The 14,480-nt window shown below is 39.4% G+C and overlaps 3 protein-coding genes across 3 annotated transcripts; 1 reads left to right on the forward strand and 2 right to left on the reverse strand.

Moving 5' to 3' along the window:
• The first annotated feature begins 4,927 nt into the window (after window positions 1-4,927).
• On the forward strand, window positions 4,928-7,952 carry LOC139446784 (GTPase IMAP family member 9-like). Its single transcript, XM_071228109.1, has 2 exons — window positions 4,928-5,029; window positions 6,238-7,952. Exon 2 carries the CDS (start codon window positions 6,293-6,295, stop codon window positions 7,553-7,555), a length of 1,263 nt encoding a protein of 420 aa, XP_071084210.1. The 5' UTR covers window positions 4,928-5,029; window positions 6,238-6,292; the 3' UTR covers window positions 7,556-7,952.
• A 2,897-nt stretch (window positions 7,953-10,849) lies between these two features.
• On the reverse strand, window positions 10,850-11,533 carry LOC139446326 (GTPase IMAP family member 9-like). Its single transcript, XM_071227672.1, has one exon. The coding sequence runs from the start codon at window positions 11,531-11,533 to the stop codon at window positions 10,850-10,852; it is 684 nt and encodes a 227-aa protein (XP_071083773.1).
• Window positions 11,534-11,861: 328 nt separating this feature from the next.
• LOC139446787 (uncharacterized) lies at window positions 11,862-14,322 on the reverse strand. The gene is made up of 2 exons (XM_071228111.1): window positions 14,242-14,322; window positions 11,862-12,973 (listed from the first exon to the last, which is right to left on the reverse strand). The coding sequence occupies exons 1-2, from the start codon at window positions 14,246-14,248 to the stop codon at window positions 11,862-11,864; spliced, it is 1,119 nt and encodes a 372-aa protein (XP_071084212.1). The 5' UTR covers window positions 14,249-14,322.
• Between the last annotated feature and the right edge of the window lie 158 nt (window positions 14,323-14,480).

A 14,480-nucleotide genomic window follows, 5' to 3' on the forward strand; every position in this document is an offset into this window, starting at 1 on the left:
TAGGTGACTCTGCGTAGAGCGATGAGCATTACCATCTGCTAACAGATCACCATTTGTGGCACACCCCAAGCCATGAGATGGATCACAATTTGACACAGACATGGCATTGTCTTCAAGATCGGCCACATGACACGTGCTATTTTCACCGCTTGATATATTTTCTTTTCCAGAGAATCCATGGCCTGTTCTATCCAAGCCGTCTTCATTCTGTTCCTCGTCATGTGTTCTCTCTTCAGGGTCAGATTTGTTTATCAGTTCACAGCCCACTTTTAACTGAGTATTATCATATTCTTGTTGTGTTCGGTCATCTTGATCAGCTGAACCTGATTCTTTCAGTGTCTGCTCATTTACACACATCTCGCAAAGGTTGTTACTGTCGGGGTTTATAAATGTGCACCTTGAACATGTCCAACCTGGAAATAGATTTGTCATGTAATATACATGTAACTTGAATTTGAACTATCTGTTGCTCGGCATTTACTGAACGATTGCTACAGCAGGAAGGTACCGACAATTACACTTCGATTTCGACTGTTGTTTAAAGGACAGACGTAAGCGTTGTATATATATTCTTCTCAAAATGCTGGTACAAATCTTTAATCGGGGAATATACTGGTACATAGACACAATAATACGACACTCAATAGAATGTACCCATTACACAACGTTGTCATCAGGTCACAGGTACAGACAGTCATCATTCACAGACATTATAAAGTATACTAGGTTTCTGAAGAGGGGAATACATAGCGTTCCCATTACACAACGTTGTCATCAGGTCACAGGTACAGACAGTCATCATTCACAGACATTATAAAGTATACTAGGTTTCTGAAGAGGGGAATACATAGCGTTCCCATTACACAACGTTGTCATCAGGTCACAGGTACAGACAGTCATCATTCACAGACATTATAAAGTATACTAGGTTTCTGACGAGGGGAATACATAGCGTTCCCATTACACAACGTTGTCATCAGGTCACAGGTACAGAAAGTCATCATTCTCAGACATTATAAAGTATACTAGGTTTCTGAAGAGGGGAATACATAGCGTTCCCATTACACAACGTTGTCATCAGGTCACAGGTACCGAAAGTCATCACTCACAGACATTATAAAGTATACTAGGTTTCTGACGAGGGGAATACATAGCGTTCCCATTACACAACGTTGTCATCAGGTCACAGGTACTGAAAGTCATCATTCACAGACATTATGAAGTATACTAGGTTTCTGACGAGGGGAATACATAGCGTTCCCATTACACAACGTTGTCATCAGGTCACAGGTACAGACAGTCATCATTCTCAGACATTATAAAGTATACTAGGTTTCTGACGAGGGGAATACATAGCGTTCCCATTACACAACGTTGTCATCAGGTCACAGGTACCGAAAGTCATCATTCTCAGACATTATAAAGTATACTAGGTTTCTGAAGAGGGGAATACATAGCGTTCCCATTACACAACGTTGTCATCAGGTCACAGGTACAGACAGTCATCATTCTCAGACATTATAAAGTATACTAGGTTTCTGAAGAGGGGAATACATAGCGTTCCCATTACACAACGTTGTCATCAGGTCACAGGTACAGACAGTAGTCATTCACAGACATTATAAAGTATACTAGGTTTCTGACGAGGGGAATACATAGCGTTCCCATTACACAACGTTGTCATCAGGTCACAGGTACAGACAGTCATCATTCACAGACATTATAAAGTATACTAGGTTTCTGAAGAGGGGAATACATAGCGTTCCCATTACACAACGTTGTCATCAGGTCACAGGTACAGACAGTCATCATTCACAGACATTATAAAGTATACTAGGTTTCTGAAGAGGGGAATACATAGCGTTCCCATTACACAACGTTGTCATCAGGTCACAGGTACAGAAAGTCATCATTCTCAGACATTATAAAGTATACTAGGTTTCTGAAGAGGGGAATACATAGCGTTCCCATTACACAACGTTGTCATCAGGTCAAAGGTACCGAAAGTCATCACTCACAGACATTATAAAGTATACTAGGTTTCTGACGAGGGGAATACATAGCCTTCCCATTACACAACGTTGTCATCAGGTCACAGGTACAGAAAGTCATCATTCACAGACATTATAAAGTATACTAGGTTTCTGACGAGGGGAATACATAGCGTTCCCATTACACAACGTTGTCATCAGGTCACAGGTACATTGTACAGACAGTCATCATTCACAGACATTATAAAGTATACTAGGTTTCTGACGAGGGGAATACATAGCGTTCCCATTACACAACGTTGTCATCAGGTCACAGGTACAGACAGTCATCATTCACAGACATTATAAAGTATACTAGGTTTCTGACGAGGGGAATACATAGCGTTCCCATTACACAACGTTGTCATCAGGTCACAGGTACAGACAGTCATCATTCACAGACATTATAAAGTATACTAGGTTTCTGAAGAGGGGAATACATAGCGTTCCCATTACACAACGTTGTCATCAGGTCACAGGTACAGACAGTCATCATTCACAGACATTATAAAGTATACTAGGTTTCTGACGAGGGGAATACATAGCGTTCCCATTACACAACGTTGTCATCAGGTCACAGGTACAGACAGTCATCATTCACAGACATTATAAAGTAAACTAGGTTTCTGACGAGGGGAATACATAGCGTTCCCATTACACAACGTTGTCATCAGGTCACAGGTAAAGACAGTCATCATTCACAGGCATTATAAAGTATACTAAGTTTCTGACGAGGGGAATACATAGCGTTCCCATTACACAACGTTGTCATCAGGTCACAGATACAGACAGTCATCATTCACAGACATTATAAAGTATACTAGGTTTCTGACGAGGGGAATACATAGCGTTCCCATTACACATCGTTGTCATCAGGTCACAGGTACAGACAGTCATCATTCACAGACATTATAAAGTATACTAGGTTTCTGACGAGGGGAATACATAGCTCGGAGTACGCGACCACACACAGAGGGCACGTCAAACCGTATTTTGGGAGGGATAAGCCAACATGAATTTATCCTACCGCCATGTTTATCATTTGCCACAATTATTTGAAAATAAGATGCGAATTTTTTGTTTGTAACCATATTGTTAAGGCTTAGGCTCTATGCATAACGTACATCAAGTTAGTGTCAATAAACATTACGCGACGCTGTTTCTTTGGAAGGAGCTTGAATTTCAGCGATTGCAGAAATCGGAAAGCGAGCAAAAAAGTATGTTGCTTTAACGATAGAGTATACTTTTTTTCACCGCATATATCAAAACGACATTGACCAAAAGAATTCACGTAATTTCCATATAAGGTAAAATAATATCATGTTATGTGACTTAGCAAGCCATACAAAAGCATATTATAAAGAAAAAGAAAAAAAAAGCAATACCTTTTTCAGCGTTTGGCAGACATGTTCCTGATATTGCTGCATTCTGTAGTAGCGATCTCGGGTTTGAGCACATGGTGCATTTCAATGACTTCGGACCATTGAGATATGTACAGTGTTGACACTGCTACCCTGAACAAACAACATATCTATGTGAGCCATGGGGTTTGATGAAATAAAACAGGTGAGGTTTGGGTTGGCTTGAATGTATATGTTGGCTTGAAGGTATAGGTGTAACTTAACGGTCATGCATGATCAAGTGCATGTACACACGTGACCTCGCGAATCTCTCTCATGTACATGAATTATCGTAAAGTATATTCGTGAAGAAATGTGCCAATCAAATGTAGTGTAGTACAGAATGTTGGATATGTGTAAAGTACAAAGTAAACACAATTTATGGATAACAACTTCTTTGACAACGGTATCATGATCTGTACCGAAACATCGCTTTAAGAGTATGTTAAAGAAGTGGTTGTCCATAAATTGTGTTTACTTCGTCAACTCTTAGTAGACCACCTCCTTACTCTAGTTGAGCGCCCGCACAGAGAGCGAAAGGTCACTTCCAACCCCGGCCGCGTCATACCAAAAGACGTTAAAAGATGGCACTTGTTGTCATCCTGTCTGGCGCTCGGCATTAACGGGCTAAAACAAGGACTGGCCGGCTCGGAGTCAGTATACTGTGTCTGAGTGGGTTATTCATGTTAACCTGCGGCATGGTATCTCAGTCCGGTATTAATCGGCATCAGTCCGGACTAGTACAAACAGCGCCACAAACATACAGACACGTGCATGCACGTCGCTTTATACATGCAATAATCTTGGACGCGACGTTAAATCCCATTATCTTAGAAATACCTATCAAAATGTATATAGGTTCTTACCCATTATTGTTGAAATTCCTCAACTTCCCATGCAAATCTTTAACTCACTCTCACGTCTGAGAAAAAAATATGTATCAATATAAAGAAGTTAAACGACAACGTAAAGTGATGAAACTAATGTAAATTGAGGGATGAATTGAACATAATATGCTTCAGGGGCAAAATCTATTGATATTCCAAATCATCAAACTCATTCATTTTCAACAAATGTCCTATAATGGTGATAACTATTCACTGAAGCATGTTAGCTAGGGGGAATAAATTAAAAGCGACAAAACCCTTTCAATAGCCTCAAGAAATCTCGAAAATATTCATCTATACTATAATATGTACCCGGCTGTGTTGTCAGCATAACTCCAACACAGATTCCTCAGGAAGATTTTCTCCTCCCCGAGAATCTACAAACGCGAGCAGCGATAACAGGGTGTCTTGCAGTGACTCACTACACTCACGAATCGATGACACAACCTCCCCAGGTAAGCAGCGCGTGACGCTCTACACAACGACTGAAACGCCTGTAATTTAATAGTATGTATCCATTACCTGAAAATCGGAGACGGGCACTGTCGCTGACTCTATTTCCAGCGACATCATACTCACTGTGAGCTCCATAACAACGCTCCCACAACAACTGTCTCTATTACGGGTATTTCCAGTCTAAATATATCGTGTTGTCATTCTCCACAGTGTTCAAACTAGATTTGACAAAGGACGACCCGTGCTTCACCAAAGGGTACGTACCTACCTGTTGGTAGTTTATAATCAGTGTTATTTGATTAGAATTTAACACATTATCCATAATCGATAGCGTACGCTTATGTGATTAATTATTACGTAATGCCGTTACCTGATTATGGAGGGCTGGTGTTTGTTTGGCATGCCAGGGACAACCGTTAGACGATGATGTCTTGTCTTGCCTTGAATGTGTCATGTTTCACTTTACTAGACCGTTGGGTGGATTGAACTGTGAGTCCTGATCACTAACATGACGAATATGAACAGATGTTACCCAGAAACAATGCAATTACATCAACAGTGTATCGACAACGTCTCGCTTATTTTGTTTGTTGTTTAACGCCGCACTCAGCAACATTTCAACTGTGTGACGGCGGTCTGTAAATAGTCGAGTCTGGACCAGACAATCCAGTGATTGACATCATGAGCATCGATCCCTCAATTGGGATACGATGACATGCATCAACCAATTCAGCGAGCCTGACCACCCGATCCCGTTAGTCGCCTCTTACGACAAGCATAGTCGCCTTTTACGACAAGTATGGGTTGCTTAAGACCTATTCTACCCCGGATCTTTACGGGTCCTCGTTTAACTGACGGAACAGACTCCGTTGAGCGTTATAAGCAAACTAGCGCTGAAAATGTTATGAATGACTCTCTGAAACATATTCATTCCCCACATTGATCAACATGTTCACAAAATGTATAATGTTTGTTTCTAACATCAAAGATTAAAATTGTTGTGATTTATTGCCACGTGTACCTCAATCTAAAGCTTTGAACCAAATTTAAACTAAAACTGTGACCCTAGTTTCCTCCACACTGTGACGGGAATGGATGAGAGTGAATTAATGTTTTAGATAACTATCTTTCAATGTAATTGGTAATATACAATCAGAAACATGACATTACCTTTTAATTGGGTAATGTGAAGGAAAACCGAAGCAATGTCTATTGAAAGCACACCTAAGTAAGACAATCTGTGGTACACATTCAACAATATTCAATTTTAACACTTGAAATGTTTCAAAGGCGTGCATTTATAGGTATATATGTTTTATATATTTCACTTTCATTATGAATTACGTGACCTTTATATGCATGGAAACAATGAAACAAAAAATGAATTAAGGCCAATCAAATGCCCATATAAAAACATAACGTGTTAATGTTGTCTTAAAACAGTGCATGTTGTTTTCTTTCCAGGTTGTACCAAGCCTATGTTTCTTGTCACGAACGCAATTACCGTCTCCTGGTGATCATGCAATCCGCCCCTGATTCTGCCAGCATGGATAGACGAATTGTGTTCCTCGGGCGAACTGGTGCTGGTAAGAGCGCAACGGGAAACAACATTCTTGAGAATAATGTCTTTACTTCAAGCTCTTGTGGATCATCGGTGACCAAAAATTGCCAAAGAGGAACCGCCACTCGATATGGAGTAAACATCGAGCTCATTGACAGTCCAGGGTTTGATACAGGAATGACTAATGAACATGTTACCAAAGAAATAGTCAAATGTATTGCTATGACAGCTCCAGGCCCCCATGCTTTTGTGTTGGTTCTACGCATCGATCGTTTTACCCAAGAAGAGCAAAACACAGTGGAACATTTTAAGAACGTCTTTGGTCACGACATGCTGAGACACCTTCTGGTCCTTTTCACTAGAAAGGATGACCTGATTGCTGATGGTAAGTCAATCAAAGATTTCATTCAAGCATCGCCCGAACCGTTGAGACAGCTTCTAGACTCCTGCAATAATCGTTATATTGCTTTCAACAACAGAGGGTCTGAGCCTGAAAGAAATCAGGATGTTCAAAACTTCCTGAGTCTCGTGGATAGAACTGTGAGGGAAAATGGCAACAGATGCTACACCAATGAAATGTACGAGGAAGCTGAACGGGCTATGAAGAGGAGAGAGGAACAGCTTAAGAAGGAGCACCAGGCGAATGTGGAGAGGGAAAGAAGGCAGATAGAAGATGAATGTAAAGAGAGGCTGCAAGAAATGAACAAGAACACAGACGAGGTGGTCCAAGCTCTACGAGCGAAAATTGCTGAACTGGAAATAGGAAAGCAAAAGGAAAACGAATCACAGTCAGTCGTACGAGAACTGCAAGGGGAACTAAAGGAGATGAAACAGTTAATGGCAGATGTAAAGAGGGATGCTGAGGAACAGAAAGCTCAAGCTAAGAAAGAAGCAGCTGAAAAAACCCTGAATAGTCAGTCAGTGACGCCAGATTTCAGGGAACAGGCGAAGCAGGAAGTCAACAGCAACGAAGGGAAGGGGATGGCTGTTTTGAAGTTCTTAGGGGAGACTGTGTTTATATCAGTTTGCAGAGGAATCGGTGATGCTCTAGCGAGAGGATTGGGAGATGTGATAGGGGCTGGGTTTAAGAGGGCAACTGACAAGATCAGCAAACAAACAGACAAAAAACATCAAAATACCAAGACAGCCAGTGTTATAACAAAAACAAAGGCAGATTCTGAAACGGAAAGCAAGGCGACTAATGATAAGAAAAAGGCATAGATGCACAGGAATACAAAGGAACAGCGGTATGGATTTTACATACATGTGCGGTTTTACCAACTAAAGAAGCCAGATATATATATATCGTTTCTATTAAGGTTTTGTACTTCTTACAATCATTCCATCAACCCTGCCTTCCCCAGTAAAACCTTTAATGAAACTATGGAAGATGGGTTGAGTTTTTCGTCGACTACAAGATTAATAAATGTTGTAGTATCTATATGTTATATTCCTTTTATTATACAAGTGTATTGTTCTGCACACATTATCGTGGTGTTTTATGTAATCCGTACGGAATGCTTGTACATACAAACGTTGTTTGAAGACGGTAGTGAAGTACTGATTTGGACTGTGTTCCTTATTGCACACCATAAGTAATGTATTCGCTGATCCTAATTGATACAACCTACATAATTATAAATAAAGTTAATACAGCAGAAACACCGTTTGTTTATTTATTCCCACTAGATAAGTGTTTAGTATATGAGGAAGCATCATAATAACACTGTCGCCACAATAACGACCATTCCATATTCTGGTGTGTGTGTGTGTGTGTGTGTGTGTGTGTGTGTGTGTGTGTGTGTGTGTGTGTGTGTGTTCTTGTGGAGGGCTCTGGGATTTTTTCGAAAAAAGAAAATAGTCTCCGCACATTCTTGAAGCAAAATATTTACGATATATATATATATATATATATATATATATATATATATATATATATATATATATATATATATATTGTGTATGTGCGGGTGAATGCATGTTGCAGTCAATATGGATAAGATCAGATAAGTATAGAGTTATTATTGTATTATCATTATTGTGTCACACAACATACCGTACTCATATACATACAGTAACATATACATGAGTGTATGATATATTTGAACATACACGGTGAGTTGTCAGGACATTTTGGCCTAGGATGCGCATAAAAGCAAATAAGTACTTAAATAAATGATATAATTATATACTTATATCAACAGTTTGTTGTCGAGAATGGAAAAAAACATATATGTATTTATTTGCTTCTTATACAGTATGTAGTCGAGAATGACAAACAAACCTGTGGCAGATACTAGTAATCGCCATGAGGGGCTTTGATTTTACATCCCTTGAGATCCGACAAGGGCGTGTTACACTGATCACGTTGATAATATCATTGTAAAGATCAACTCGCGACCGCGTTTATACCACGTGTCTCCACAACAAAGAACATTTTACGTGCATTAACTGAAGGGCGACTCATACAATATAAATACAGACTACAAAGAGTTCTTGCATATTTTTCAAATATTTTACAAATATATTACACACCTGCCTCAAAATGTCACCAACGACACCATTACACTACACGGGTGAAGAATATGAAATAGGTTTATTATTATAATTACAGCTCGAAATAGCATAGCCACTCTTACATCAACAACAACTGTGTATTTTATAACATATTTGTGGAGTGACACAATACACATATACAATATCTCTGACTGTACAAACACAGAGGAATCTACATTATCACAATACACACAGTACAACTCTAGCGTCCCGCTAGTATCGAATCACGCACTGGTATACATTTCTCATGAAGTCATTTTCCATGCGAAATTCCCGTTTTACTCAGAGGTGTCTCCTATATTTTGCCTTGCTTGGATACTAAAGTCTCAACCATTAATTGTTCTTTCATTTATCGATAGAGCATGCTCGCCTTTCATAAAAAGTGATTAAACATGGGGAATTGGGAAATCTGCTGGTTGGTAGAAAACTATTTTAGTATTAAACATAGAATGTTTTAATTGATTATGCTGTTTTTATCTGTCAGGCTCTGATGCTTGCTTTATTAGGAAGGATGGGGGCACACCGACATGCGTAGTTGAATCTTTATGGGTCTTTGAAAGATCCAAGGGACAGACAGAACATTCTGTTTCCCAAAAGGTCAGCTCACTAAATTTAGCATCACAATTGATGTCTGTGGATGCCATTACCGTATCTGTAAATGAATACGGACTTGCTTCTTATAATTTTGTCAAAGTGCAGGAATAGACATGTAGGGTTAGGCGTATCTGTCTCATACGTAACAAGAAGAATATACTAATAGTGTGACTGACAATGCAAATCAATGTACAGTAAACTACGGTTATAACGAACTCAAAGGGACTACTTATTTTGGTTCGTTATAACCGTAATTCGTTATAAGTACATATACAGCATGACTACAGCAAGTAGTCGGGGCCAAAAAGTAAGGTCGTTATATCCGTCAGTTCTATATAAGTGTGTTCGTTATAACCGAAGTTTACTGTAGATACTGCCAATGCCTGAACATGATAAAAGCACATTCAAAAGCGGGATGCATTGAGACAAAAAATGATGGATACCCCCCATCTCTCTCTCTCTCTCTCTCTCTCTCTCTCTCTCTCTCTCTCTCTCTCTCTCTCTCAAACATCTAACAGAACGGGTAGGTTGATAGACACTAATGTTGTCGACCAGATAGCAAAATATGTTCGTGAGAAGCAGGCTAATATTTCAGTGATGAACGCGATATAGATATAGTCTCGTTTAGGGATTCTCGCGAAACATGAATGATCATAATGCTTAGGTTCAGGGTTTGGTGACCCAGGTTTTGAATGCAGCTTATGTGCAATCTGGAGAAACATACCTCGGGAATAAAAGATATACATGTCCTAGTATCATTGAGACAAAGGATATTCGCAGTTTACCACATGAACTTCTACTTGCATTGGAAGGATGCATTTGCACAGTCACAAATATGATTCTTGTTCTGCTGTACATAGTGGCTATGTAGTTTTCCATTGATATCAACACATTCAAGGTTTGCAAAAACTTAAATTCTTTACCGGTCATGCTTTTAGTTTTGAAAGGAAAATGGACAAAAGTCTTTTCCGAAAAACATTTGTATTTCCCAAAGTAAAAACCGAAAATATCCTGGTGTAAACAATAATCCCAGCCCCATGAATACTAAATGATCGGTCCCTTACTTAGGGTACACCATCTGCGCTGAACAACACTGATGTGTCCTTGGTGATCGTTGATATGTATTATCCCCCCCTATGTCCATGTGGAATCTATTTGCCATTAAGACCATCGTGTATGTTTGAAGGGAGCTCGAGGTTCACCCCGAGCATGGTACCCGTTACCACAGTTGCAAACATTTTTAATGCAGTTTCCAGCTCACGAATATTGCTCTTTGCCCCTTTTACCATTTCTTCTCGGAATGTTTCTCTGAACTTCAAATACATAGTATTTTCTATCTCTTGTTCTCGTTGCAAACATTCCTCCTCATACTCTCTTTGGTGTTTTGTTACCATACTTTAATAATCCAGAATCTTTTAGTGTGTGTATTTCTGATGTTTCCATAGCATCATCTGAACTTTTCTGTTTCAAGTCTTGTAGTCTCTGTCGAAGTTGGGCTACAATTTCAGATGTCTCAGCTTTAGCCTTTTCATGTTTTTCCTTCCACTTTCGCCTGATGGAATCTTTCATTTTCTTAACCTTCATCATCTGCTCCAGTTTCAACTGTTCCTCACTGTCCTTCATAATCTTTTCCGCGGAAACATACATCCAGTTACTGTAGCATTTTCCTCCATTGGCAGATACCATTTTATCAACTACATTGAGTAATGATTGCACATCATGATCCCGCTCATTCTCGGTTGGGGCCCTATTGTTGAAACACACAAATCTGCTTTTATATGCTAGGAGTAGAGCCTTCAGCTTATCTGGTGCTTTTTGAATAAATTCTTCAATGGTGAGATTTTCGTGAATCAAGTCATCCTTCCTTGTAAATAGGTTTATCAGATAGTCCATCATGGCGTCTCCAAATATTTGTAAAAAGGATTCCACAGCAGTTTCATCTGTAATGGTAAAGCGGTCGACCTTGATCACAAGGACAAAAGCATGGATACCCGGAATCGTCATCCAAACACACGTGGACACCTCTCTGGCAATTTCTCCTAACGTCATATTGGTGTCAAACATGCCAGGTGTGTCAATAATTTGAATCTCGGTCCCATTTCTTTTGGCCTCAACTCTCTGACATTGACGTGTTTGTGACTGGCTAGAAACACCTTTGTTGAAAATCTCTCTATTGAGGATGTTGTTACAAGTGACACTTTTACCGGATCCTGTTACCCCCAGGAGTACCAGTTTGACAACATCAGTGGGATTACCCTGTCCGCTATCTGAAATATATGAGTTAAAAGGATCACGATATGAACTCTCGACACATTAAATGAAAGTGTTTTCTAACTACACAATGTATAAGCCAGTTGACAGACAGACGTGATTAAACTCATAGATGTTTTCTTGGGCAATTTGGCGATCGGTGCGTCAACCCACGCGTGCTTATTGGTTGACGAGAAAACGACAACAGTCTTTGTAACCAAATGTCATTGGACATCAGACATATTTCTCCATTTTCGAATGTGTAAACTTCTGGTCCTGCCCTATCATGGAACACAATACCATTGAAATGGTTTATGTTAACACTAAGTACACATTTGTTTGTACCCTGAATTGGATATACATGTACCGCTATCAAATCTGAAGGTGCTTCCCTAAATGCTCCTCTGCCAGTTAAAACTAACATGTCCGTTTTCAATTTATTGTCTAGACATTGTATCAATTCATTTATGTCTACGCGGAGTTGAAATCCATTTATTTGCCGTGTCTTAGTTTTATAATCTCCTGGATAGGGTGTCTCTGAGATGCCGATACAGAATCTCCCACCTCTCGGAAGCTTTGCCATTGAAGTGATATTGTGTTTCAGTTTCAAATCATTCCAAATGCAGTTAGTTACACTTTCAACTGTTGCACCTGCTGCCTGTGGTGGAAACGATTTCAACTCTGTCGCTCTGTCTTCATGCAGTGGTATATCGTCAATACCGGTGTGTGGAACTATGTTTGAAGGGTGTTGCGTCTCATCATCTCCATAACATTGCAGTATTGCAGCGATGACAGCACATGGAGCAGTTACATTTTCAAAGTCATTTCGCATCTTGGTTTTACTATCTAAAGTCGATACACCATTAATTTTGGTAATTCCGAATAATAGAAAGTCATCCGCATATTCAAACGACTTGACATTCGACAACCATTCCCGTGTAAAATAGTCACAGTATTGACAACCATCATGAAGCAGAGAAGAAAATCTTTTCCCAATAGCTTCATCAAGAACTTCCAAGTCTCTGTCCCATTTCTGCTGACCGTCAACGTGTATCAAAAGCTTTCCACCGTCCGCATTTAGCATAGCGTTTGCTGCTTTTGCGAGCTGATGACGTGCCTCCTCTTTTCCCGGTGTTTTCTTGTTGGTTATAGTGGCCCTACATACATGTATTAACAGTATGGTTAAATAACCATATTTATTTTTGTACTTTTCTTCTGTTCGACTGCAAGATTCGCATTCTGAAACGAATAATATACATTCACTCAGAGTATCAATAATTTTAAATAAACGCTTCACTCTTTTCATAATCATACGAAATCTCTGCTACACGCAGTGACAACTGAACTGACTCTACGCCATTAGTAAGTGGTTATAGATCAGTATCAAATAGTGATGATGCCAGGTATCCGGGAGTTCAAAAATGAATTGCATCAGACATCAATATATAATTTTATGCATATAAGTTAGTTAGGTGGCTCAGTTGCTCTCCTTCACTTGTAGTCAGCAAAATTGTTCAATCACAGGAGTAAAATATATCAAGAAAATGTATCCGACAATTACATAGGACACCAGGTATCTTTGTTTATACCCCGATATATCCCAACCTTGCAGTATATCGAGAGAGCACTGCCTACTTTCACGATCAATGAAACCGGTTGAGTTTTGCTGTGACGTAAATTCAGTCGCGTGTTCAACATGTTGTAAGTGTGTTGTTTGCACAGTGCTCACTTTAGCGCCGTAAATACTGCAAGGCATTAAATTGTGTACACAGAAAGGTACCTGGAGCGCCTCTCTGTAGTACTTGAGCCGACAACGACCGCAGTTGCGACACTGACGTGCGAGGACACAATAGTTATACAATGTTCTAAATAAAGTGTGGGCATTCCCCATCTATAAATACCAAGAGATGGGCTTTCCCGTTTCTCCAAGAATATGTCCACGTCACAATACTCTGGACAGGCCATTTTGTTTCTTCCAATGTTAATCTACTATTAATATCTATTTAACGTACGTGTTACTTTTCGTTTAAGTACAGTCTTCGGTTATGGTGATGAACATGCACATGTCAGTGGACATCCAAATAGTGACTTAACAGCCACTGACGTTTCAACACTATGGTATGTTGTGGATGTGTCGGCTCATTATGACTTCCGTTGCATGTGGGCAGAACTTGCATAACACTACAGGAACAATATACCTGGACTAGAACAAGCAAACTAGAATACTGATGACATATAAAACGTCAGTCTCGATTATCTGCCGAAAAACGTTTCATTAGGCGTTGAACGCACAATAGCGGTGAAAATTATATGAATGAATTACTGAAAATAAGGGATGACACCAGGTGTTCGCGGAAAGCTATTCTCAGATGGCAGGTTGACCAATGGGCTTAAAAAAAGCATGATCAGTTCGTAAAAGTACCGTTCACAAATTCTTCTACTATCCTTGAACATAAATTAATGTAAGTATTCTTGATACATTGTAAATAATATACATGTATACTTACTCTCCATCCTTCAAAGGCAATAGAGGCTTTTGAGTATTCCGAGTTGTATCTCTTCAGATGAACATACGTCCTATTTCCCAGTTTTTTGCATTTGATAAGTATAATTATTTATGATCAGGTTGAAATTGCATGCTATGGACCAACAAACGCATGCAAATTCGTTGTGTAAAAATAGCCCCACGTCAGGTTATATAATGCCGCGCTTTTTCTACACTAATTCAATTTTATTTTAAAAATAA

The sequence above is a fragment of the Haliotis cracherodii genome, unplaced genomic scaffold, assembly GCF_022045235.1.
Source record: "Haliotis cracherodii isolate W230 unplaced genomic scaffold, xgHalCrac1.p SCAF_6, whole genome shotgun sequence".
In the NCBI taxonomy this organism is placed as follows: domain Eukaryota; kingdom Metazoa; phylum Mollusca; class Gastropoda; order Lepetellida; family Haliotidae; genus Haliotis; species Haliotis cracherodii.

What these genes read in the sequence shown, in the direction of transcription:
- LOC139446784 (XM_071228109.1), top strand. Translation starts at nt 6,293, where the DNA reads ATGCAATCCGCCCCTGATTCTGCCAGCATGGATAGACGAATTGTGTTC.
- LOC139446326 (XM_071227672.1), bottom strand. Translation starts at nt 11,533, where the DNA reads ATGACGTTAGGAGAAATTGCCAGAGAGGTGTCCACGTGTGTTTGGATG.